Genomic DNA, 25509 nt, shown 5'->3' on the forward strand with positions numbered 1-25509 from the left:
ATATGTTTCAATGAAGCCATCAGAATTAAATCTAGAATTCCTAGGTGAACCTAAATAAACAAAGTACTGGGTTTCATCTTTCTAAGCAAAGGGACCAGTGGGAGGGGCCCAGAGCCACAGAGCCTGTCTCTCTTACCGACTTGGCAGAGGGTACACGGGCTCCCCCAGGCAGCACCGAGGGAGGAACAGCACTCAGACTTTAAGGTGGCTCCATTGATGTTGATCTCACACCGCCCATCGATGACAGTCTGCCAGCAAGTGCCCTTGATGGTTTCTGCAGGGAGGCAGGAAACGATGTTTAATACATGCGTAATAGAATCTATATCAAAAGTTCAAACATGCATTAGAATTACAGCAAGAATGACACATGAAGCAACTGATAATGGTCATTTAAAATTTTGTTCATCCATACTTACACTATTTTGCAATAAACTCTTTTGCATTAAAAGTGGACATTAAACACAGTACTGGTTAGCAGGATAAATACCTATGCAGATGGTTTTTGTTGGATCCAGAGTACTTTCAGAAGAACATTCACAAATAAAAGAACCCGGGCTGTTCTTGCAGACACCATTAATGCAAGGACTTGATTCACATTCATCAATGTCTGAAACAAAAACAGGTGCACATTACTGCTACAACCTAGTCTTGGGCATGAAAGAATATTTAAACCCTGGCCTCAATTGCTACCACATATTCTTTATTAGAGAGTAAATCTGGCCCAGATAGATTTTTTCTAGGCCAAATGGAATGTAAAAATAATAATTGAGCATATCTCTATAGCACAGAATCTGGCATCTGGCTGAATCTTTTTATTCAGAAAGTCTGGAGCAAACATGAAGTGTGGTCTCTGAATTACTAACCACGTGCTGTTTTCTTCATTTTTTACACCATGGCAAATAGAATGTCAACTATAGCTAAGTACCATCAGTAGCTTCCAGAGTGCATGGAAGGGTCATTTAAGACCACAGAATCTCAATTACAATGACATACTTGTCTAAAAGAGAAGTAACTCTAACTTATTCTCATGGTTTTTCAGCGGCATATCAAAAGTTAAGTACATAATATAAGAAGAAAAACACAGTTTACCTTCACAGGTTTTTAGGTCAGGTTTGTAGATAAATCCCTTGGGGCAAGTACAGACAAAACTTCCTGGAGTGTTTCTACATTGTCCATTGTCACAAAGTAGACTGTTCAAGACACATTCATTAATATCTGGAAAACCAACAAACAGGACCTTTTAGAGGAGCTCCCTCCTTGCATGCAATTTCTCTGCCTTTTCAGGTTAATTTTTAAAGGTCATATGATATGATTAACTCAAGCAAACAGGCAAAACTCATCTACCATTGACTTTTGCCTAAATTACCTAACTTAAGGAAAATAGGGGTTTCATCTGATTATTTTTACTTGGTGTCTGCAAAGTCTGAAGTCACCAATTACTATGCAATTCACTTTCTCGAACAGGAAGAAACCTGGATTTGCTGGGAATCATTAATCTATCTAACTGTTCATTGTTGCCAGAATTAAAAGAACTAATCCTATTGATTTAAGGAACTAAATAAATATTTATAAAGTATGGCCCATCTTTAACATGTGTTAGTTCCAGTCTGGGTGTTTCTTCTTTAGAATAACTGCAATTGCCTCTGGTTGTGTTTATAGAGTATGAAGCAATCTGTAGAGTTTATAATTCTCACGAGGAATTTCAGACTTGAGATTCAGAGAGCTCAGAAAAACTCCTTACTTTCAGGTGAATAATAGGTCTGTGGCAAAATCTAAGTTTTGGTATGTGTTACTTAGGTAATTCAGGAAATGTTATATACAGTTGGGTTAAACGACAGCACACAACCCACAGAAGAGGCTATACGTCCACGAGGAATTTCTTACAAATTTCAAAATGCCGCTTAGATCGTTATTTGACAATTCGGCAGCCATAAGATAAAGGGTACACAGATTCAGCACTGGAGAGCTGCTTAGGCTCACAGTAGTAAATATACTTAATTATAAATATCCTTATAAAGTACTAAAAATATAGAAAATTAAGTATACAATTATGTTACTGTATGAGGAAATGACATGGTGAGAATTCTATGAAAATGACACAGGGAATGCTAACACTTTCTAAAAGAGTCGCTATTGCAGTCTTTGAACTTTGATGATGTCAGAAGGATCTGGAACCTTAAAGTGAGGAATTGATGATTAATATAAAAATAGCCACTCCCTGGAGTGCTATGGCTGTGGTGGATCTTTGATTGTTCAATTCCTATTTCTAAACATAATCTGGAATTGAACATTCTTCTGACTTGGTGATAATTATTCCCACTTTGGAGTATGCACTAATGCACTAAAGAAAGAATCCCTATTGCCCCCAAACTCTCCCTTTTGCTTCAAATGGGGGTGATTTTGGGACAAAGCTAAAACATCTTTGTGTCTCTCTGGGCCTATTCAGATAAATGATGATTTTTGCCGAAGAGAAGAGGCACTCGCAGAAAAATGAAACAGTAAAACTTGTTTTGAGTTTAATGTAGTTTGAAAATACCATGTGTAGTTAAATCACAACTGTACCCCTCAAAACGAAGCCTTAAAATTAAGAGTGTGAGAGAGGAAGAATTCATTTCTCAGAAGTCAGTATGTTACTGCACTATTGAATGACCAGTACATTTCAGAAAATACTAATCTAGGCAACTGGAGAAAGTTGAAAAAAAAAAAATAATGGTGCCCATGTTGCCCATTTTATTACCAAAGTTTTTTTTTTTTTAGCTACTGGCTGGTAGTTTCATTAAGGTTTGTTAAAGTATCAAATATGGTGTTTGCTTGGGGCACCTGGGTTAACCTGGTTAAGAGTCTGGTTAAGAGTCCCTTAACCTGGTTAAGAGTCTGCCTTTGGCTCAGATCATGATCCCAGGATCCTGGGACTAAGCCCTGCTTCTTGGTCTTAGGGATTCCCATTCAGCAGGGAGCCTGCTTTGCCCTCTCCCTCTGAGCCCCCTTTCCTACTCATGCTTGCTCTCACTCATGCTCTGTCTCTCAAATAAATAAACAAAATCTTTAAAAAAAAAATACAGTGTTTGTTAAACTTAACAGAGAGCAGTTCTTACTGAAAATAAGCTGGGTTTTCTTTAGTGAAATCTAATAAGTGGTAGGGAGAAGAGTTGCTTTTCTCGGTAAAAATAGGGATGCCTTTGTAGACATATGAGAGCAGTTCACAATCTGTGTTTCATACATCTAAGGAGGAGCCTCTCTCTTTTGGAGTGAACATGACACTTGACTACTTATAAATGATCAGGATTCAGGTATGTAACTTTTAGTTAATTAAGACATGTATGTGCCATCATTTTCTCTCTCTTTCTCAAATAAATAAATGAAACCTTAAAAAACAAACAAACAAACAAACAAACAAACAAAAGACATGTATGTGCCATGCTGACATCCCAAGGGAAGGCTGTGCATTTGCCCAGTCCTTTAGGCTATGCAAAAGCAGTTTCCCCTAAGCAACAAAGAAAGAATGCATGATGCATGAGATGTCTTAGGAAACAGGTGAGACTTCTTACCAACACAGTTTTTCCCAGATGAATCCACTTCATATCCTGAATTGCATATGCATTTGTAGGTCCCACGGAGATTTTCACAAATTCCATTTGGACAGATGTCTGGATCTAATGCACATTCATTTATATCTGCACCATAAGAAAAAAAGTTCAGTATCAGTAACATTCTAAAGGAAAGGTCAAAGAATTATCAAAAAAAAAAAAAATAACATTATAGGGAATGTAAAAACTTTAGGACCTCATAAATACAAAGATTCACTTAGATGAGAAAGCTTGATCACTGTTTCTTACTACAAGAGGGGGAGACAAGCCATGAGAGACTGTGAACTCTGAGAAAAAAAAAACTGAGACATTCAGTTTTTTTTAGAGTTTTAGAGGGGTTTTAGAGGGGAGGGGGATGAGTTGGCCAGGTGATGGGTATTAAGGAGGGCACAGATTGCATGCCCCACCGGGTATTACAGGTAAACAATGACTCTTGGAACACTACATCAAAAACTAATGATGAATTGTATGGTGACTAACATAACACAATTAAACAACAACAACAAAAAAAGATGTTCTGACTCAAATCTTTCCTTCAGTCCTTGAGAAGAATTTGGCATTTGATTACCAATCCTTAACCAGGCTGAAGGAGAACCCCTGGTCTTCTGCCTCGGATATCAAGATGGGAAAGTGGATCACCACAGAGCCCCAGTCCCTACAACTGGTCTCCCTGCCACCAGCCCATGCCTCATCAGTGTACCTTCCTCAGTGCCATCAGAGTTAGCTTAAAAACAGGATGACTGTGTCATTCTCATGTTTCAAACTTTTGTAGTTTCAAAAATATCTTCAAGATTAAACTAAAATATGAACTTTAAATTTACTTAAAATTTCTATTTAATTTTACTTATTTTGAATTTCTCATTATTTTATTTTATTTACTTTACTTTAAATCGACTTCTTATTTTAAATTTCTCATTCTTCTATCAACATGCTCTTCTGCTCTGTGTTGCGAATGTCTGAAACTAGGTCTATTCATTGGTCCAAAGCCCATTCAAACACCACCTGGTCTGGAAAATCCTCTGCTGCCCAGCCCAGAGGAGGCTGGGTCCTCTCTCTTCTGTGTGCCCACAGATTGAGGACAGCTCTATAGTCAAGGGTGATGTAAAATGGCAATCAGCGAATGGCTGGTCTTAAATCTTCTATAAGTCAGCGTTGATATGTTTTTCCTTCTCTGGGTTCCTATTACAACTTCATTTATTCTCCACTAACTATTTGTTATAAATTAACCTCCAAATGTCTCTTCTTCACCTTCATCCACACACAATGATGAACTTCATCATGAGAATGAAGTGACAATCAATTCCATCTACTTTTTTTTTTTTTTACAGAACTGTCCTGTAATCAAATCATGTAGTTTTTTATTTATAAAAAAATCCCTTCATCTTTCCTGTCAGTTATTTTTACCCTTGTTCCAATTCTCCCTTTTAACTTTAATCCTTTTATGGTCCTGATATTTCTCTAGCACTAAGCCCTACACTTAAATATTTCGTTCTCTTCCAACTCAGTTAATTGCTTTCACTGCTTGCTACAAAATATAAGAGAGCTCCCCGTATCATCTTATCTTGACTGAACACTCGACAGTCAATAAATCGTTCAACATGTGAATGGATAACAATTCAGTAACCCTGAACTGTACTTGATCGTAGAAGAGCCAGATGAGGACCAGACTGCCTCTTCTCATGAATGAGAGACTACAGTCACTGTATCCCTCCATGGAGCACCTTTGGGAGAGCGCCCACACCTTCAGTACCAAGCCTCACACCCAAACCCAGCAATCCCAGGATGCAGTGGGCCATAGCTGCTCTGCTCCTGGGGGTTCCTAGGGGTCCCAGGTACACAAGCAGTCATGGCCAGAGAAGGGATCAGACCTCCTCAGTCTGGTGGAAACCCACAGGAAACCCACAGGAAGGCCTAGCGGTGCAACTTCTGCACATGCTGAAGGAAGTGACTTTAAAACAAGTGCTTACCACTGCCTGCGGACGTCATTCCTGGCCCACTGCTGCAGAGCGCCTGATACTCCGCTGCAAGAAATGAACAGATAGTCAATGATTCCCTTTCTTGCCGAACAGGTCAATCCTCTACTTGGCTTTGCACACATTGTTTCCTCCTAAGTGAGTGGAACCGAAATAAAGTGGTAACAGAAAAGGAGGCATCTCCCCAGGGAGTCCCTGGTACACCCGGCTCCCATTTTAAAGGCTTGCATCACTGTGGAAAATGACTTGGAAGGGCACAGGCAAGTTATAGCGATTCCTTGTGCAAAGCGGTTTCGGAAAAGGTGTTTTTCTTATAATTTGATTTTATTCAGCAGGGAACACTTTACACTTACAGAGAAATGTGCCTGTTAAAATGTGGTTTCTTAACTGTTAATAAAACTTTCTCCCACCGTCTTGGGAATAATTTTGTTTCTTAGTGTGAACTGTTTTTCTTTTCATTTAATACAATCAAGTTCTTAACATTTTCTCATTTCTCTCTGAAAATTCTCTAACCTCCACTCAGAAGAAAAACAAAAGTATCTGCACTTGCATTTAAGTGGATTTTTAAAGTTCATTTTCATCGGGATACTAGATTCATTCTATATGATAAATCCATAGGCAAAGTCTTGCATAATGTTAAAACTGAGATCTTACTAAGAAATTGAGGTTTACAGAATATGTTCCCAATCAGATTTTTATTTCCTAAAACTGATGTAATGTTTCACATACAATTTCAACAAGATTTAGATCAACGTAAGAGTGAATGATGAAAATGGAGAACTAACTGGAATCACACTTTATCCAAGGAAAACAAACTCAAGTGTCCTCTTAGTTGCCCACAGTTTCCTACAACCAGGGAGTCCCATGGTCAAATGCAAATCATTTGTGCTTAAGTGGCAGGGGAACTGGATATTGGGATAGGCCTTTTTACCAAGGCCAACCACACCTCACTGTGGAAGCAAATAGCTCTTATACTTCTGCATGCTAGAAAATTGTATTCCTGGTGACAGTGGAGGCAAAGGAATTACACTGATTTAAAAAAAAAAAAAAAAAAAAAGGAAGGTTGAATTCCTCAGAACCTCTGCCTTTGTGCAAATGTAAATTTGAGAAAAGTGGTGAAATTCCTTAATTTTTAAATCCTGCTAAATGGGACCAAAAAAAAGAACAATTGGGAAAGGGTCTGCCTTCACGTGTTTGAAAGCCTGGGATTAGAAGCCAAAAGAAATGCACTGTCATTATTCTCTCACACCAGCAATTAAGTAAAACACTTCTAAAATACTGTAAGTAACAAAATAGAGAAAAAAAATATCATGCCAGTTTTGCAAAAAGCAGTTTTACAGTCAGTGCTAAATGAGTTGATGCCTGGCCTGAGTGGAAGGAAATTACTGTCACTGCTCTTTTCCATTTGGGTAGAATCTGGTCCTAGACTCTCTTCTGCGTATCAGCTCTCATCGTTGGGTTGAATGCCGATGACAATGTTATTGGGAGCAAGCCCTTTCCCTCTGGTAGTTTCCCTTTCCCCTTCTGTTTCCCCTCTGTAAACTGGAGACAAGGATACTCAGTTCACATGACAGTTCTGTGGATTCCACAAGGGAACATAGAAAGTGCTCAACACAGTTCCTCACACAGCTCATGCATTTAATAAATGGTAGGTACTGCTGAGCTAATTCAGTGTTATGCCACAGAAACACTGGTATGGGGACATACGAGAAAATCCCTAACACTTACACTTCAGTGGGTTTAACTGACTGATTCCTGCAAGGAGTAAATATTCAGCTGCCGGGAAGAAAGATCTTCATAGATACTCACTTCTCTTCCTTCCAGAGCACAAAGACAGACTTTAGATGTGATGGGGTTGGAGTTTCTCATTAAGTTGACTAAAGAAGGAATGTTCTGTATATTTTCAGCACCTCTTAAAAGCTTCCCTGTCTCCTGAAACAAGGGATACTCTACACTTAGATCCTTCATGATCTGGCATTTTCGTCTACCAAAGAGGAGGAGAAACCAAACGGAATGAAAGCACGTCTATGCAAGTGCATTCAAATACAGAAAAGAGGCTAGTAGAGCTGAGCTTCAAATTTAACCCCCTTTCAGCTTTACTACTTAAAGAAATCTGGTCTCTTGTAAGTCATCCTTTTGTAAGATTCCTTCATTTTCTGAGGTATCGGAAGAATTCTTTGGAGATGTACTTGGTCCAGAGGAAAATGTAAAAACAAAGACTTGTATGCATCAAGGATCCTAGATTCTAACTTTTGGTTCGTCCACTTACTGAAGATGTAAACAAATCACCTCCACTCTTGTGAACCAATTTTCATGATATTCCAACATCTGGTAAATTCAAAGTATGTAAGAAAAGTACTTTTAAAAGTTAAAGTAACATACAAAAGGACATCAATGTATATTGATAACATACAGCTATAAAGTAACATGGAGGCATCTTTGCTGCGTAGGATTATATTAGATGCTATATAATTGAAGTATTGTTGTGAGCATAAATTGAACTGATTGGTGATCATATATAAAAGGGAAATTGGAGGGGGAGATGAACCATGAGAGACTATGGACTCTGAAAAACAATCTGAGGGTTTTGAAGGGGCGGGGTGGGTGGAAGGTTGGGGGAACCAGGTGGTGGGTACTATGGAGGGCACGTATTTAATGGAGCACTGGGTGTGGTGTATAAACAATGAATTCTGTTACACTGAAAAGAAATTAAATTTAAAAAAATAGTAATTTTTAAAGTAATCAGCCATAATAAAACTTTCTTCTTTAACCTGCATCCTTCATTTCTTTTAAAGTCTTCCCTTTAACTTTCTCTAACTTCTCATATTTTAATTTCTAACTCTCTAATTTCAAACATTATAGTTTTTAAAATAACAAATGTTTAAAAATTGTGAGTTAATCTTTAATTGATTGTATCTAGACCGGAAATGGACTAACTAGATCTGAGACATCAATCAAACCAATCAGAACTACATGTTTTCAATATTAGATCTAACTTTATTTTAGAACACTGAAAGAAACTGCCAAGTTTCCAAATGTTGACAGTTTATTGCTTTAGTTTCAAATAATTACTTTTTGCCTTACATATAGAAATAATTTACAGCTGGAGAGGATGTTCTGGGTTATCTAAGATGATTCATTTTGTAGATGAGAAAACTAAGGATTCCTTTTCCATATTATTCTCTTTTATAACTGTTTACTATTATAAGCTACCTCAAATCCTTTTGAAAGCAGGTGAGCAAAATTCCTAAATAAACAAAATCTTACAATGAACTGAACCCCCCAGTTAAGTACTTTGCCTGCCGGTGGCCTGGAAGAATTCTGACTCACCCACTAGTTTTCTTTCCATTATGCCATGTCACTTCAAATTGAGAAAAATACTTTTCCCCCAAGGTCGAATAAAATCATTTAGGAGAAGCGCACCTCAATCAACATGAGGGATTTGAACAAAATTCACACATGGCCTTTTGGAAAAAAGCTGGAAATAGTCAGGTAATCTGAAAATTATTTATTTTTACACTCTGTAAATTCTGCTTTTATAATAGTTCCTTCAAAATGCAAACACTGTGAAACTACTTTAGAGAACAAGGCAAGTTGCATGAACTCCAGACAGCATGAGTATTATTAAGGTGGAGAAGTTGGGATGGGGGTTCCCAAATGTGCTGCCGATTCCCAATGACCATTGCGATTGGGTGAGGAATGCGTGATCAGACCCTGAGTAGCCCTGCCAAGACCCCAGGCAGGCACAGAAGGTATCCAGAGAGCAGATCATCATCCCTAAGTGCAAAGACTGCAGATGGAGGCAAGAGGCTGGCAGTGTGAGGGCATTCCCCTGACACCACATACCTGAATTCTGTGCAGGACATGGCTGGCAAGGTTCCCCAAATGCATATTCAGTGTTGGCACAACAGCATTCAGATTTAGTAACAGCACCAAACAAGGGTTTGACACACTGGCCTCTCTTGTATCCGCCATAGCATGTGCTCCGCATGTGTGTGTCTAAACGAGAAGATGCATCTGTCATCACACCATCACTTCAAACAGAGGGGAACTCCCCAGGTCAAAGTTGAAGCTGGCTTTATTTAGCCCCTATCCCTGTTCTAACTCACAGAAGATGCCTCTGGCCTTAGATTTCAACAGAAAAAGACAAGTAAACAAACTGCGTTCAGCTTCCAGGAACTGGAAACAATTGCCAGAGCCTTTCCATTTTCTAGACTAGCATGGTTTATCCAACTGTGAGATTCTTAAGAGCTGAGATTCTGTCTCATTCATTTTTGTCTTCCCCAGACCTGTATAGAGCAGGCACTTAATACAAGTTAACTGAATAACGGGTGAGTGGTAATGGATAGTACCTTATGATAAAGAAGATCTTTCTTAAGCAGTGTGGCCTACCTCAAAATAAACATGCCATTTAAATTCAATGTACTTTGAAAAAGGAGGAAGTTTAATCTCTAAAACATTCACTGTACAGGTCTGTAGACATTGGTCTACCAACTAGTGTTATCTTTACCACCAGGGAGTGGGTCTCCAACTATGCCCAACTCAAAGGTTTATTGACTACCTTTCTTGAAAATAATTTAGATAAAATTAATATCCATTTCTCAACAAATTTCAAACTTCTTATAAAGCCACATGAAAATATTACATAAGGCTCTTCATCATCCATATCCTCCTTTGCATTCTACAATTCCCTTTGGACATTTAATTCCCTATTGAAAATGTTCACTATGAGATGATGAGCATACATGGGCCAATTTCAAAGACCATTACGAACAAAGGAGACTTGGAGAAAATTGAGGACATCTACATGATTAGAAAAGTAAAGGGGGCAGAAGAGGTAGGGATTCCCCTGGTCTTCATTTATCTCAGCTCATCTTTCTTTCTTAGATTAATATCCAATTCATGTAAGGAGAGAACTGATCTCGTTGGTTTGTTCCCCCACAACTATTCTGTCCTGCCTGTTACAGTAGAGTGCATTGGTTATTGGTGGGGTTTATGGGTCGACGGAGGGTGCATCTCTAGCACATGTCTAGTTATGGCTTTATCTTACCTACACACACACGTCCATCCAGACCAACGGCGAGTCCAGGAAAGCATTCACATCTGTAGGAGCCATCAGTGTTGACACAGCGCCCATTCATGCAGATCCCAGGTGTTTCACACTCATTAATATCTGTGGTGGGGAAAAGCACTTATTAAAAATGGAGTGACATTTATACAAAACCATGTTTACCGTTCTTTTACACCTGAAAATGGGGAAGATGAAAAGAATATGCAGCACCAGCCATAAAAGCTCAGTGAGATGCATTTCATTGTCCTTAGAGAGAAGGGTAGCAAAAATTGACATAAATTACATGTTTGTTTGTTTTTTTTTTAAACCACAGAAAGGCTATTTCAATCATATTCTCCTGAGGTCTTTTTATCCGAAATAAGAATCACAAAAGCAAAAAGAGAATTGGAAGAAGGAAAGTGACAGCTAACAGACAAAGGATCTGGTTGAACATTTCACGTGGTGATTCTTACAGCGCTGTCAGAACTAGAAACCTAACTTGATAATAGACTGCAACTTTGAGCTGGCCAGGAAGCGACTCCATTTGGCATCCCACAATCAGACCAGTGTTCATTCCAGTATCACTCGTGCCTTAGTTCTCTGAGATGACTAGAATGGCATTAAGAGACAGAGAAATGAAACCCTGATGGAACACCATAGAAAAGAAATGGAAAATGAATATAGGAGATTTTGATGACCATTTCCAGCCAACAACAGCACTGAAGCAATTGGAACCCAGCAAAGAAATATCTTTCTTAAGTATTACAGATATTTTGAGTATCATATGTGTATACTTAGGGAGGTCTGGTAAAAGACTTTATTGGGCACATACTAATAATAAGAAAGATTTTTTCACCTGGGTGGCTCAGTGGGTTAAAGCCTCTGCCTTCAGACCCTGATCCCAGGGTCCTAGGATCGAGCCTAGAAAAAGATTTCTTGTGGGAGCCTGCTTCCTCCTCTCTCTCTCTCTCTGCCTGCCTCTCTGCCTACTTGTGATCTCTGTCAAATAAATAAATAAATCTTTAAAAAAAGTAATATGGGGAAATAGAAATGGTACCAAAATTGTGTTTTGGAAAACACTTAGGAGCAAGTTTTTATTTTATTTTAAGCAAGTCATTTTATAACAACTCCTTTTATAATAAATAACTAGTATATATAACTATTTCTTTTTTTCTGACCTTAAGAAGGCAAATTGAAACTGAAACACCTCTCGATTTTACTTAGCTTGTGTTACTTGGCACAAGATCTATTCAGATGGTCCAAGATTCCATGTACAGATTATATTTTAAAACAGCAGTTATATTTAAATACATGAACTCACATTGGTTCAGTAATTCAGGTCATCTTTCTGTTCAACTTGAGATCTCAGTAAAACAGTGACAACTATAGCCTGGAAAGGCTTTTTAACGGGGACAGAGATACAACATAGATCTAGAGGGCATGATTCAATGTGAGTAGTCAGGGAGGTCATGTTGGTCATCAGATTAGTTAACTGTAGGGATTAAATTCGCTTTGAACAGTCACATCTTTGTGGTCTCAGAACTAAGTACTCAGAGCTCAGAGAAAATCTTAACCAATGATGTCAAGAGAAAAGCTGCAGAAAAGAAAAAATTCAGCACACAAGAAATTTTTTTCTTTATTCTTAGTCTAATGTGTGTATTACATCTTTTTTACCCGTTGTGAAGAGTTACAAAACCTAGTTTCATCTATGAGGTCATAATGTCATCTGAGATAATTACATTAGTATTATCTATTGGTCATACTCAATGCTGAGATGGTGTGACCTAGGTCACCAGCAGCCTATAGGCACTGAAAGTAATCCCGGCATGCCCTGTGGATAGGCAAGGGGAGAATGTGTTCTTGCAAAAGGTCTGTGCACAAAGGGGCTTTCACACTTCCTTCTGCTATTTTGTTTGGAAGCCTAATTCCAAATATTCCGGCAATCATTCCCTTCCCCTTTCTTTTTACTTGTGCAGCACTTAATCTGCACAATTTGGCACTTTGTTGTATTCTGTTTTACGTTGTAGAATATTTCTTGTGTTAATCTTGTCTTCCAAACAATAAGCTCCTCCCAGCACAGGGCTCAAAAGTACAGAAACTTATTTCTTAGTTCAACTTTTAAAAATTCAAATGTTTTCTCTTGCTATGAAGACAGATTTGCACAATATTAAGAGCCACTGATGTGAAGGTCATGGAGAATGTAGGTAAACAACCAAGGGATAGAAGCTCTTTTAAGCCTAGAGAAAAATGCATGCCTTGCCAACGACTTAATACAAGGCTTTCTTCCATGGTACCTTTACCGAAACTGTCTACCACGGGCACCTGGGGAAGAGGTATCATAGGACTTTATTCTGTTTTCTTAATCCTGAATAGCTTAACACTCTGCCCTTCCCCATCTGAAATGATGAGCACAAGGCTTTAAGTGCAGTATTTTAGCAGATTTCCTGGACCTGTTTTAGAAACAAGGTTCCTTGAGAAGTATGGTTTCAACTTAAGTCTTGGACCCAAGGGCAATAATCTCTCATACCTGACTACATAAGGCAAGAGACACAAGCACAAATTTAACTTAGTAACTCTTCTTGGAACTCCAATTTTCAACAGCACAAATAAATATCTTCATATTTTTTTCAATACCCGGAGCAGAACAATTATTTCAAAAGCTACCAAGCTAAACAATGGCTCTTAATTAATTTCTTCTGCTTAATTCTATTTCCCCTCATGCTATGTGACTCGATAATGCCTAAATAAATTGTCTACGAAAAACTTCCTCTATCTTAAGATATCTGGAGGAAATTATGGGGAAGAGATCACTGCAATAAGCATCTAGACTATTTTGTCCAGGTGGAGATGTAAGAGGTAGCAAACAACAGCCATCAAAAGACCTACCTACCATTATTCCCCAAATATAAGGAAGAGGAAGAATTCAGCTTCTTTAAAAAGATGCTCACGTGTTGGTGGACCAACTGTTAATTTAGCTTCTCATTCATTTGCTACATAGTCTTTCAGGCGCCTTTAGAAGAGGCCAAACACCCTTTCTGAAGTCAGAACAGCCTATTGAGCATAAGCCACAGCTCTCTGGATCACTGAACTTAAGAAGGAGGTCCAGTTGGGTTTCCTAAACCAAACTAGGAGGACTTTAAATGCAGAGAATCAATAGGGAAAAGTGGTATCTCTAAGAAATATAGAGTGGAAAAAAAGCAGGGGAAGAATATGGCTTCAAGTTTTATAGCACAAACCTTTGCAGTAACGCCCATCTGATGCCAGCTGAAATCCAGGTTTGCAAATACATTTAAAACTGCCATCTTCATTGATACACATTCCATTAAGGCACATGTTCCTTATGCTGCATTCGTCCATATCTGAAAAATACAAAAAGATATGCTCTCTTATGACCAGAAGAGTAAGCTCACAGGGGAATCCAACCTAAACGAATATAATTCTTTTTCTTCACATTTCTTCTTCTTTTTTTTTTTTTAATAGTCTAAGGCTAATTGTCTTCCAAATTATAGCATTTAAGGAGAAGAAGGGCCATATAAAATATGTATTCTTAAGTTCTCCAATTTTGACATGTACACACAAACTATGGCTAAATTTATTTTATGACATACTGTATATATGCTGCATGTATACATATATTCACACATATGTGTGTGTGTGTAAAGATATGAAATTCATAGATAATCGTATATACACATTTTGCATGTGCTCATATGTTTGTGTGTATGAAATTTGTCTCTGTGGAAGCTACCAGGGCTAGTTTTTAAAAACAGCAGTGTACAAAGTGACAAGTGTGTTAACAGCCAGATGGTTATATCTGCTTCACCGATATTACTTCCAATGCACTGCAAAATAAAATAAAAAATCAAAACTAAGAAAGATGGAACTTAAAATGTACTTGGGCCATGTCCTGATTCTTTATAAAGTAGAAACCAGAAGACAGTTTGCAGTTTAAAGCATTTTTTTTTAAAGATTTTATTTATTTATTTGACAGACATAGATCACAAATAGGCAGAGAGAGAGAGAGAGAGGGAAGCAGGCTCCCTGCTGAGCAGAGAGCCCAACGCAAGGCTCGATCCCAGGACCCTGAGATCATGACCTGAGCCGAAGGCAGAGGCTTTAACCCATTGAGCCACCCAGGTGCCCAGTTTGAAGCATTTTAAATAGGGGTAGGAAAAACTGTATTTTTAAAATGCAAGACTTGGCTATGGAGTATAGCCCTGTTAGCTAACCTTTAAGATTCCCCGATCATAGGGTTATTTCTTTAAATTCATCAATACGTTATTTTATTTGATACTAAGAGCTCTCTTGGAGGTATTTGTTCTTCTAGACATGGTGTGTTTTCACTTACAGGCTTTAGTCAGACCAATGTAATTTATGATTTTTTTTCCTTTGTTTTAAACAGTATTCTATCCCAACCGAGAATTCTGGCATTAAGTCTTTGAATTGAATCACTGATAATATTCTGCCAAAAATGTTTCTAAGAAAAATTTTGAAATTCTTTTAACGTATGAATAGATTCTTGGGATCTTTCCCAAAGACGTTGGGAAAGACGATAAGAAGCATTCTTCATTTTTTGCTAAAGGTCTAAGAAGTGGAAACTCATCAATAATGGTCATATTTTCAATTCAGGAAAAAAATGGCTGGAAAAAAAGACAAAATGTTTGAAACAGCCCAATTCAAAATGAGGTGATTAATTCAAGAGGCAAGACGGCTGCTTCTCAATTGTCAATGACTCAAACAAATTTTACATGGTCAGGTACTCAGCAATGTTTTCTTACTAGACAGACACTTCAAACAGAAGGACTATAAATGTAAAAAAAATTATATGCCACATGTCACCTATAGTTCAGTTAAAAATTTGAAAAAGAAATACAGGAGATTAGGTGTGTCCCATTTAAAAAAACAAAACCACATACAAATTCTAATGGTATAAAATTAGGAGGTAGTGATCTATGTTTATAGAAGTTTCATCATCACCCGAGATCTTTAAAGGACAAGCTCTCCTCATATATCTGAAATGTGATTTGACTCACAGAAATATAAAGTTATGAAAATTGTTGCAAAGTATGCTTGTCTCCCCTGTAACAATATGTGAAATATATTTGTTACTTTGACCTTTCACTGGATGTTTGACTTAGTTTTATGAAAGACTTCTTTTTTTAAGGACTTTATTTATTTATTTATTTGTCAGAGAGAGAGAGAGAGAGCACAAACAGAGGGAGTGGCAGGCAGAGGGAGAAGCAGACTCCCTGATAAGCAAGGAGCCCGATGTGGGACTCAATCCCAGGATCCTGGGATCCCAGCCTGAGCCAAAGGCAGAGACTCAACTAAACAAGCCACCCAGGCTTCCCTTGTTAAAAAGTTCTGGTATTGAAACCATGAGGGAAGACAGAGATGAATATTATCCTCCTGCCCTGACTGCCATCTTACTCTCACTTACCTTCACAGTTCTTCCCGTCTCGTGTCACGTGAAAGCCCGCGTTACACACACAGTGGAAACTGCCATCTGTGTTGATGCAACGTCCATTATTGCAGATACGGCCATTCTGTAAACATTCGTCGATGTCTACAATCAAAGTTAAAACAGAAGAAATAGCTTTACTTGGTGGGTTTACAATTATTTTATTCCTCCCTCCCTTCATCTCTAAACCCATGACGGTAGTCTCAGGGCTTAATTACTAAATATTCTTCAACATAAACGCGATACCCAATAATGTGAGATTTTAGATGACTAACTAGAGTTTGCAAGATATAAAAAAAATGCCAATATAAGAGCACTTGATCTAACTCTAATTTCTAATAAGACCCCTTAAATCTCAATTGTATACACAAAACAGATTCCTCTTCATTTTCCTTCCTGATTTAATGAGCCAGTATATATCATTATTTATATTAAACTTTGGCTGGCATCTTTCAACACATGCTCAAAAAGGCAGATCTCATAGCTACATCAGAACAATAAAACAAAAATCCTATTAAAAATTTTTAATTCCATCTGAAAACCAGCAATCCCATGAAATGTTTACCTTCCTTATGGCAGTTCTGGTCCAAGTACAGTTTTATTGTTTATATAGCCTTAGTTTCTTTTATAACTTCATAAGTAGTCTATCTACCAAGTAAAATATGGGGGCATTTCGCCTTCTTTCTGTTGTGTTTAATATTATGCCAAAGTAAACAACAGAGCTTGCTATGGAAGTGTTAAAAAAGGACAATCACTCAAATAACCGGTATCTGATCCCTCAATTAAAGATCAGTGATTAACTCAAACTGGACCACATGGTACCCTGGATTACATGTTCAGCTAGATACCTGGATGAACACCAAAGAGGATGAGTACACGCTGCCTCATCTACATAGCATGGAATCTCTGCCAGAGCCTATTCCCCAGAAGACAGAGACCAGGGAACCACGTAGCCATGCCTGGGGGCAGAGCTATCTATGCAGAGCTGAGGCCACATGAGCCTGAGTGCAAGCACCCAAAACATCCTCTGGACGACAAGAATGTGCACTCATGGCACATTGGTTACTCTGTCTACCCTGTGTCTGCACGGTGTCTTGTGGTTGACCCTCAGACGCACTTTCTTTCTGGGCAGATCCAGCAGTGGTTTCCACACGAGTCATTGGACTAGCTGAGGCAGTCTGGGCTTTTCTTCTGTCTGATCTTTGTGCCAACAACCTACGCTCTTTTTCTCTCTCATTTATTTCTTAATCCTTGCAAAAATCTGACTTGCTCCACACTTCAAAAAATAGTAAAAGCCACATACTCTTGAGCAGAATTTTTTTCTTTAGGATTCTATAACCTTTTGAGGCCCAAGCATAAAATAAACAATATAGAGTTGAGCATTTTCTCTCCTCACTAATTTCAGAGCCCCATCAGTCTGCCTGTGCGGCCTCACAAGATCAACTGGAAGTCTGCCATTCAATGTTCTCTACCGTGTTTCTCTCTGCATCTTCTGTCCCCCTCTCTTCAGCCTGTCATGTACTTCTCCTCAGCTAAGTACACAGTCTTTCTGTTTTGTGGCCACTTTCATCTTCCCCAAAATATGAATATGTCATCAACTCCTTATATTGGAGATAAGCTTAGCACTAGCTCTTAAAGACGATCATATTTGAGGCTTTTAGGTAATCCTTGGTCTCCAATAAATTAAGTCTCCGAGTGATAACACCACCACTCATCTATACTGGCTGGCCCTCGCCCCTGCTGAGTATTCAATAATCTTTTCTATTTGCTTATTTATAGTGCAGAATTCTAGACATTGGTGTCCTTTTATTCTCTACTACTTCAAAATGCCTAATACAGCATACATGCTAATTATCGTAAACAATAGTTACAATATTAACCATGTTCTAAACTCAATGAAACATTCAAACTATATTTATATTCAGTAAGTAGGCCATTAATAGAAATATTAGCAAGTTGACATACTGCTCAACACTGCCATTTATAGGTAATGTACTAAAATATACCAATGGCAAAAAAATCTCTAAGCCAGAACCACATTCAAAGCCTCTGCAACCAGTCACTGAAAAAAGTAAAAACCGTATGTCTTCGACTCACATGAAGAACTTTTACTTAAAAAAAAAAAGGCAAATAAAATTAACTCCTGTTAATAGCTGACAATTTTTTTTTTAAGTGATACAAACCTTTTGACCTTCTTGTATTTAATTTCAACACAAAATTCTCTTGCTTTTATCTGGCTTTACTGAATCAGGGAAATACCTCATTTTGTGCCAAACTTATGGAGACATAGGTATTTTAGCTCCCCGAGGGTTGAAAGTACATCTTACTTATTTCTGTCCCAGAAACTTAGTATATCAGTCATCTGATAAAAAGCATATAGGATGGTATAATAAATACTAAACCCAAAGAGAAAATTTTGTGAGCAAATTTTAGAGTGATGCTTCTCAAACTTCAGTATGCTTATGGATTCCTGGGGGGATCTTGCTCAAATACTGAGTGTAATTTAGTGGGTCTGGGGTTGGATCTGAGATTCTGCATTTCCCATCAGCTCCCAGGCGATGTTGCTGTGACCACCATGACTCCTTCTTTCCCCTACAGACCTTTCCATTAAGAAATCAACTCAGTGCAATGTCACCTGAAACTTTCCTCAGTTTCTGTGTCAACAAGGGATAACCTCATTCCCTAGCTCTCAGATTAAAAATTAAGATCAAGAGTGATGAGGCAAAAAGTAGTAAAAATAAGATATTCCCATAAGAACAGGAGCATCTTTTAAAATGATTTGCATGTCTGCTGGATTTTATGACACTGTTCTTCGAAGTGACAATATCTGAAATTAAGTGCAAAAAGCAACAAGGGCCTATCAGCCTCTCCTGGCAAAGGTTATTCAAACTCTAAAAATTCCTTCAAAGCAAACTTCTTCCTCAGCATCTATGTCCCCTTGCTTGGCATCTCCCGAGCTAGGACCGTACCTCGGCATTCTGTCCGGGTGAGCGTGCTCTGGTAGCCGGGGCGGCACTGGCAGGTGTACGAGCCCTGGTTATTAATACACTCTCCACCAGCACAAGGGTTTTTCTCACACTCATCCACATCTGCAAAATACAGTATATTCTAGTAAGAAGTTAGACAGCAATAACTTATAACTTAAAGAGCATTTTATTGGCCTCCTTTACACGTTAAAACACTTTCCTCATAAGAAATAAATAGCACAATGAAAAGGATCTTTTGTCTTTCTGCTACAATGTACCATGTCCCCAGCCACTTGAAAACAGGTTGAGCGCTTAAAGTGTCTTATTTTCCTGTGTTACTTTTCAGAGAAAAATACAAACATGTAGCAACTCCACACTCCAAGCTGATAAACATTTTCTCTGCCTTGAGTCTGGCCTAAGGGACTCGAACAGACGAACATTTCAGAAGTGGCTTCTAAGTAGAATTTCGAGTATCTCTCGGAGCTCTCTGTTTCAATAAAAAGGAGGCCTAACTTTATCTAAGCATCCGCAGCTGCGTTCCACTAAGAACATCAGAACAAGACGGGAAACAGTCGTCACTTCAAGAGCTATTCTCACCTACTACAGAGTCCGCTCCCCAACCCTCATCCCCAGACGGGCTCCTATAGGTCGTACACTCGTCTAGAACTATCAGTCTATTTAACAGCAAACTGGTTTATATTCCCTTATTTGTAAAGATGAGAAAACTAAGGCTTTGGGAAGATAGCCCACCTAGCCAGACTCACATGCTCCTTGCCACAGGTCCACTCCCCCACCGTGAGCTAGATGTCCCCTTCTAGCCACTCCGGATGACCTCTCTGGACCGAATGACTCTCTCACTCAGTGTGTGCTAGAAGGGGATTCATATCACCAGGAAACTACACAGGGTGAGAAACTAAGAGCTACTTATTTCTGCCTGATTCATCATTACAGAATTGGATCATATAATTGAACTAAGGAAGGAATGTCTTTTTTAAAAAGTTAGATGGCAACTGGGTGTTCTTTTCCAGTTAACGAATGAATTAGCCTTGTGTTACATTTTCTCCTTTTGTTAACTTAAACGACTTGTCAACAGCTCTAAGTTTCTCTCCTCAGTTTTTAATGATTAACTACAGACAGTTGGTGAATTATCCACTTAAATTAGGAAGACGTGCAAAATTTCATAATTTGGGGAGAGTTTAATGTTGTATTTTAATGGTCAGACTTCTGATAAGATGACATACGTTGAAGTTAACTAGCAATGACTTGAATGTATTTATGATGAAAGTTCAAAGTCACTACAGCTGGTAGAATGGTATCTGTCTCCGAATATAGTCACGTCCTAATCCCCAAGACCTCTGAATATGCTATGTGGCAAAGGAGAATCAAGGTTGTTAATCAGCAGACCTTGAAGTGAGGAGTGTCTCTTGGGTTATTCAGATGGCCCCTATTTAACCACAAAGGTCCTTCAAAGTGGAAGAGGGAATTGGAAGAGAGAACCAAAGAATTAGAGACAGATTTGAAGATGCTATGCTGCTGGCTTTGAAGATGGAGGGGGGGACCATTAGCCAAGGAATACAGACAGCCTCTAGAAGCTGGAAAAGGCAAAGGAATAGATTCTCTGTGAGAGCCTGCAAAAGGAACACAGCCCTGCTGACACCTTGATGTTAGCCCAGTTACACCTATGTTGGGTTTCTTACCCACCGAACTATAGATTTGTGCAGTTTTAAGCCACTAGGTTTGAGCTGATTTATTACAGCTGCAACAGAAAACTCATCTAGTCATGGGAGGGAATTGCCCTGGCTGCTCAGGCTGACCTAACTATAGCGCCACATACCAATGCACTCCCCGCGGAGGTCCAGCTGGAATCCTTTGTTGCATTCACACCGGTAGCTCCCAGGAGTTGGAATGCAGCGTCCATTTTGACAGAGATAGCGAAACAACTGGCAGTAATCAGTGACATTGACCGGCAGCACCCCTGAAGGAATAACATTAAATCTCATTAAAATCATGGGCAAGATGCTTAATCATAAAGGATTGGCCCAATCTTTGGACAAAGGTCATCTGGGGAGAGTAAAGTCTATGTCCGTGCCCATTTCCAGAGATCCCCTGCAGCCAGGTCCTGCACCATCACCATAGCTTGCCTCCCCCTGCCTCTGTTCTGCTCTACTCTTAAGCCTCCAGTTTGGGTAAACGTCAAAGGCAATGAGTTCTTGGTAATTACTTGCAAAACTGCTTTGCATTATAGAAAGCTCAATGTATAATTTTATACCTCCTCTATGACTTCATCCTGTGAATCAGATTTAAATCTCTCCCCTAGCTCTCCCACAGTTGTCGATAACCACAGGCCATTCGTCAGGAGAATATGAAAGCCTATATACAATACTATGTAACCCACTATGGTGAGTGCTCTGAAGTGTGTAAACCAGGCGATTCACAGACCTGTACCCCGGGACTAATAATACATTATATGTTAATAAAAAAGTAAAAAATTTAAAAAAAAACAATACTATGCAACCCAAGCAGTTATTGATATACTCATTTAATGACTAATGCAGTGTAAATAACAACAAAAAAGTTAACTGTTATTTAAGGTATTTAAAAAATTAATAACCAGATGACTTTTCAATCCTTACTTGGTGGTTCCCGAGATGGGTATGGATAATCCACTGGTGGTCGAGGGACTGGAACTGGAGGTCCAGGAGGAAAGCCAGGAGGAACAGGGTGAACTGGAGGAATGGGACCAAGGGGTGGGGGAGGATATCCTGGTCTCTCAGGAATTACCAAAGGGACAGAGCACAGCTTGTTGAAATCCTCTGGAAAAACAAGACACAACAGAATACAAAAGCTGAGTTGCAGCACAAGTCATACACCTGTGGAAGTCACCTTTACATTTCAAAGAAATTTTGAATAAAACCAATCATCAGACTACAAAGATCAGTTGGAGAAAAGAGAAAAAGCCAACGGACTTCATTCCCATCCTAACAGTTATAGTAGCAACCATACTAAAATAGTAATCCAAACCAAAACCAAACTCCCCAGAGTATGTATCACATACCTCTCCCAAAATTTAGGAAGTCTTTACCTATGTCATAATTTACCTCAAGGAAGAATCAAGTGCCACTTTCTCAACTCAGTTCCAATTTTGGATCCTACAGAGCTCTAAAGAGCACACTAAAAAGCCTGGATTTTTCTTCCTTTCTTTCTTTCTTTCTTTCTTTTTTTTTTTTTTTTTTTTTTGACAGAGAGAGAGAGAGATCAAAAGTAGGCAGAGAGGCAGGCAGAGAAAGAGGGGAAGCAGACTCCCCGCTGAGCAGAGAGCCCCATGTGGGGCTGGATCCCAGGACCCTGGGACCATGACCTGAGCCGAAGGCAGAGGCTTTAACCCACTGATTCACCCAGGCACCCCAAAAGCCTGGATTTATTTTAAGCCACTGGAAGTCTTCAGCAGACTAACGTGGGATGTAATCAACCGAACATTTTCAGAAGATCAGTCTTGCTGACACATGGAGAATGTGCTGGAGGGAGGCAAGGCTGTTACAGAACACCAAGGGCAAGAAAGCTTTGGCTGACAGGGGAGGCAGCGATGGAACTGGGCAGGAGTGGATAAATTTAAAGCATACTTTAGAGATAAGTGTGTAGTGCTTCATGAAGGAGTAAATATCAGAACAGAGGGAACAGGAAATCAAGAATGACATAGTCTTCTGGTTTAGCAACTGGGTAGATGTTGGTGACATTTACCAAATGGGAAAAATGGCAGTGAGAGCAGGTTTGGTGGGCAGAAGCCAAATTCCATGTTGAACATATGTATTTTGAGATAGCAAATATCCAAGCAGATTTGTCCCATAGTAGCTGTGTGAGTTTGAAGCCTAGCGGAGAAGTGGGGGCTGGATAGAAGTCTCCGATTGATCAGTAGGTGGGTGGCATGTAAAGCCAAGGGGATGAAGGAGCTCACCTGGGAAGGTGTGGAAAGTGAAGAGAAGAGTGTACAGAGACAGAGTCCTGAGGAATACCTATTTGTAAAAAGACAACCAAGTGTTGGAGAAGCAGCACCATGGGGCAGAAGAATACCAGGGCTGGTGAGTATGTTGTTAATGGGGCACAATAGTTCCCTGCACTTGTACACCTGAGTTAATCAAGGATTTCCCTCGGACAGCACATATAGGCTAATTCCTATTTTTCATGTCGGGTCTTTATTTGGATAAATCATCTTTAGATTTGGGACACATTTTTTCCCTAAGCTTCCAAAAAGATGCTTTAAGACAGTATCTAGGTTTCCAGGGATGTATTTACTTACCTACTACTAGTACATTTTCATGTTTCTTACAGATGGCCACATCTTGTTATAGCTCCTTCTATATGTAAACTAATCATGTGATTTTTAAAATTTCCTTTTCTCCTTCTTATCAGAATATCAGTAATTTTGTTATCACTGCCACACAGGGATTTTCCCATAGATACTTTCTATATTAGTTTTATCCATTAGTAGAAATTAGGCTAATATTACTCTTTCCTTGTGCACTAAGTCTGACTTATTCTAAGGCACCATAATATATCTTAAATGGAAATACATTCATATTCAACCTCATGGGGAAAATCTGCCAATTTACATGTGGCTAAATATACCTAGCTACCATGTACCTTGTTTTTACTTGTTGGTCCATTACTAAACTTTCTCCAATCATATTTGGCATTTCCCACTCGGGTTAACATTATGTATTCACAGAACTCTATTACTGAGTTTTAATAATTATTTATCATTAATTTTAACCCACAGAGATTCTGTAGCACTTGACTGCATCTGGAAAAGAATTACATATTGTTTATGCTTCCCCAAATCAGGATGCTACAAACCCTCTTATGAAACTCCAGTGATCCTTCTTATAGAATTATCACCTGGATGTCCCATATGTATCATTTCCTGGCTACTTGCTTTCCACCAAATTTCTACCACCAAGACTACCACAAAGACCCAAGTCTTTGAAGTCAACGATTCTAACTCACGACTAATTCCCACTCTGAGCCTAGCCCTGCAAATTGTACATAAGAGGAATTCATTAACTATGGCTGGATTTAACTGGATAACAATTACACTAAGGGACTCCTTTTGCTTCCAAGCACCAATTCAGTCTTTCTTTTTCTTTAGTCTTTCAGGATTTGTATAAAATAAGTTGAATAGCTTATCAGGATTTCTGATAATTAGGTGAGTATATGACTTCAAGCATGCTGTTAAATTCATCTTAACCTCCTTGGGAAAGTGTATCAGAGTGGGTCCTATACTCTTTTCCACTCTCTTCAGCTTCATAACTTTCCCATGAGCCCTTTGCATTCAGGATCAGCAAACTGGGGCTGGTTTTGTTCAACTGATGTCCATATTTCCTATTTCCATTTAACCCACAGATAATGCTGATGTACTTTACATGGTGAAATACTGACTACTCTAAAATAATCCTTCATCTCTATACATATATATTTATTATATTATATATATTATAGTATACATACTATAATATATATTACATATAATCACTTTTCATAAGAGCCTAAATAATCCTTCATACATATATATTATATATAATCCTATATTATAATTATATATTACATAGATTATACATATATTATATACGTATATATAATCACTCTCCATAAGGTAAGAGCCTAGAGCTCTATAGCACTGCCTTGAGAACATCTGAGCAAACAAACACACCCACTTGCAAATTAGCTTCTCTCTGTCAGTCTGCCTTGCCCTGGGCCTATCTTAGATTGTGGATATTTCAGTGGAGAAATTGTAGAGATTGTGGGTATTTCACAGAGTGAACAGGGTATTTCATGGAGTGAGCAGCTCTGTGCAGAGCCACACAGGGAAGCAGGGCCTTCCCCTCCAAGCATTCCAAAGCAGGTCTTCAGGAACCTCAATCTGCCTTCCTTCTGTCCTCTATTCAAGGCAAAGCCTCAGCACAGAAAGGAGTCTGCATCAATGTTGTGGATTCCTAAATTAACTATGTATTTCAAAAGCCATTCTCCTGGTATGCAAGCCCCATGTCTTAGTGTGATGTCAAGTACTTCTTAACCGTGACCTACTAAATGGTCCCCCTAGTGCACTAAGGATGGTGGGCTATATTTTTAGGCCATAGGCAGTAAGAAAATTGGACAAAATATATGACTTGTTATATGTTAAAATGTATTGAAAGATTTTTATTGCTTCTTTAATCCACACATAATTCTCAGCAATAAACAGAAATTTTATAGTAACATCTGTGAGCAGGTGTAGAGCCCAGGACAATGGGAAATTCACATTCTGCGAATAACACTGTGCAGTAGTCCATTAACTCTGTGTTTATTCTACCTCACCTTGATTCGCCCTGCTACAGTTCTCTGAGCCAAACCCCCTGTTCAGGAATCAGATTAAGAACGAGTATAACCCCAGTTTTCACTTAGAACTGGTGGGAAAGATGTCACTTAATAAATTGTTCAC

The 25509-nt window shown here is 38.8% G+C and overlaps 1 protein-coding gene across 3 annotated transcripts in view; it reads right to left on the bottom strand.

The window, feature by feature from the left end:
- Nucleotides 1-25509, bottom strand: part of FBN1 (fibrillin 1) — a 231737-nt gene that overhangs the window by 81625 nt on the left and 124603 nt on the right. For all 3 annotated transcript variants that reach the window (XM_032343647.1, XM_032343645.1, XM_032343646.1), the window contains 12 exons: nt 21671-21850; nt 20872-21012; nt 19041-19160; nt 16051-16176; nt 13847-13969; nt 10611-10733; nt 9407-9559; nt 5555-5608; nt 3549-3674; nt 1090-1215; nt 488-607; nt 137-274 (listed from right to left, as the gene is read on the bottom strand). In XM_032343647.1, the coding sequence (XP_032199538.1) occupies nt 137-274; nt 488-607; nt 1090-1215; nt 3549-3674; nt 5555-5608; nt 9407-9559; nt 10611-10733; nt 13847-13969; nt 16051-16176; nt 19041-19160; nt 20872-21012; nt 21671-21850 (1530 nt within the window). The remainder of the gene's footprint in view (nt 1-136; nt 275-487; nt 608-1089; nt 1216-3548; nt 3675-5554; nt 5609-9406; nt 9560-10610; nt 10734-13846; nt 13970-16050; nt 16177-19040; nt 19161-20871; nt 21013-21670; nt 21851-25509) is intronic.

Source organism: Mustela erminea, chromosome 5, assembly GCF_009829155.1.
Source record: "Mustela erminea isolate mMusErm1 chromosome 5, mMusErm1.Pri, whole genome shotgun sequence".
In the NCBI taxonomy this organism is placed as follows: Eukaryota; Metazoa; Chordata; class Mammalia; order Carnivora; family Mustelidae; genus Mustela; species Mustela erminea.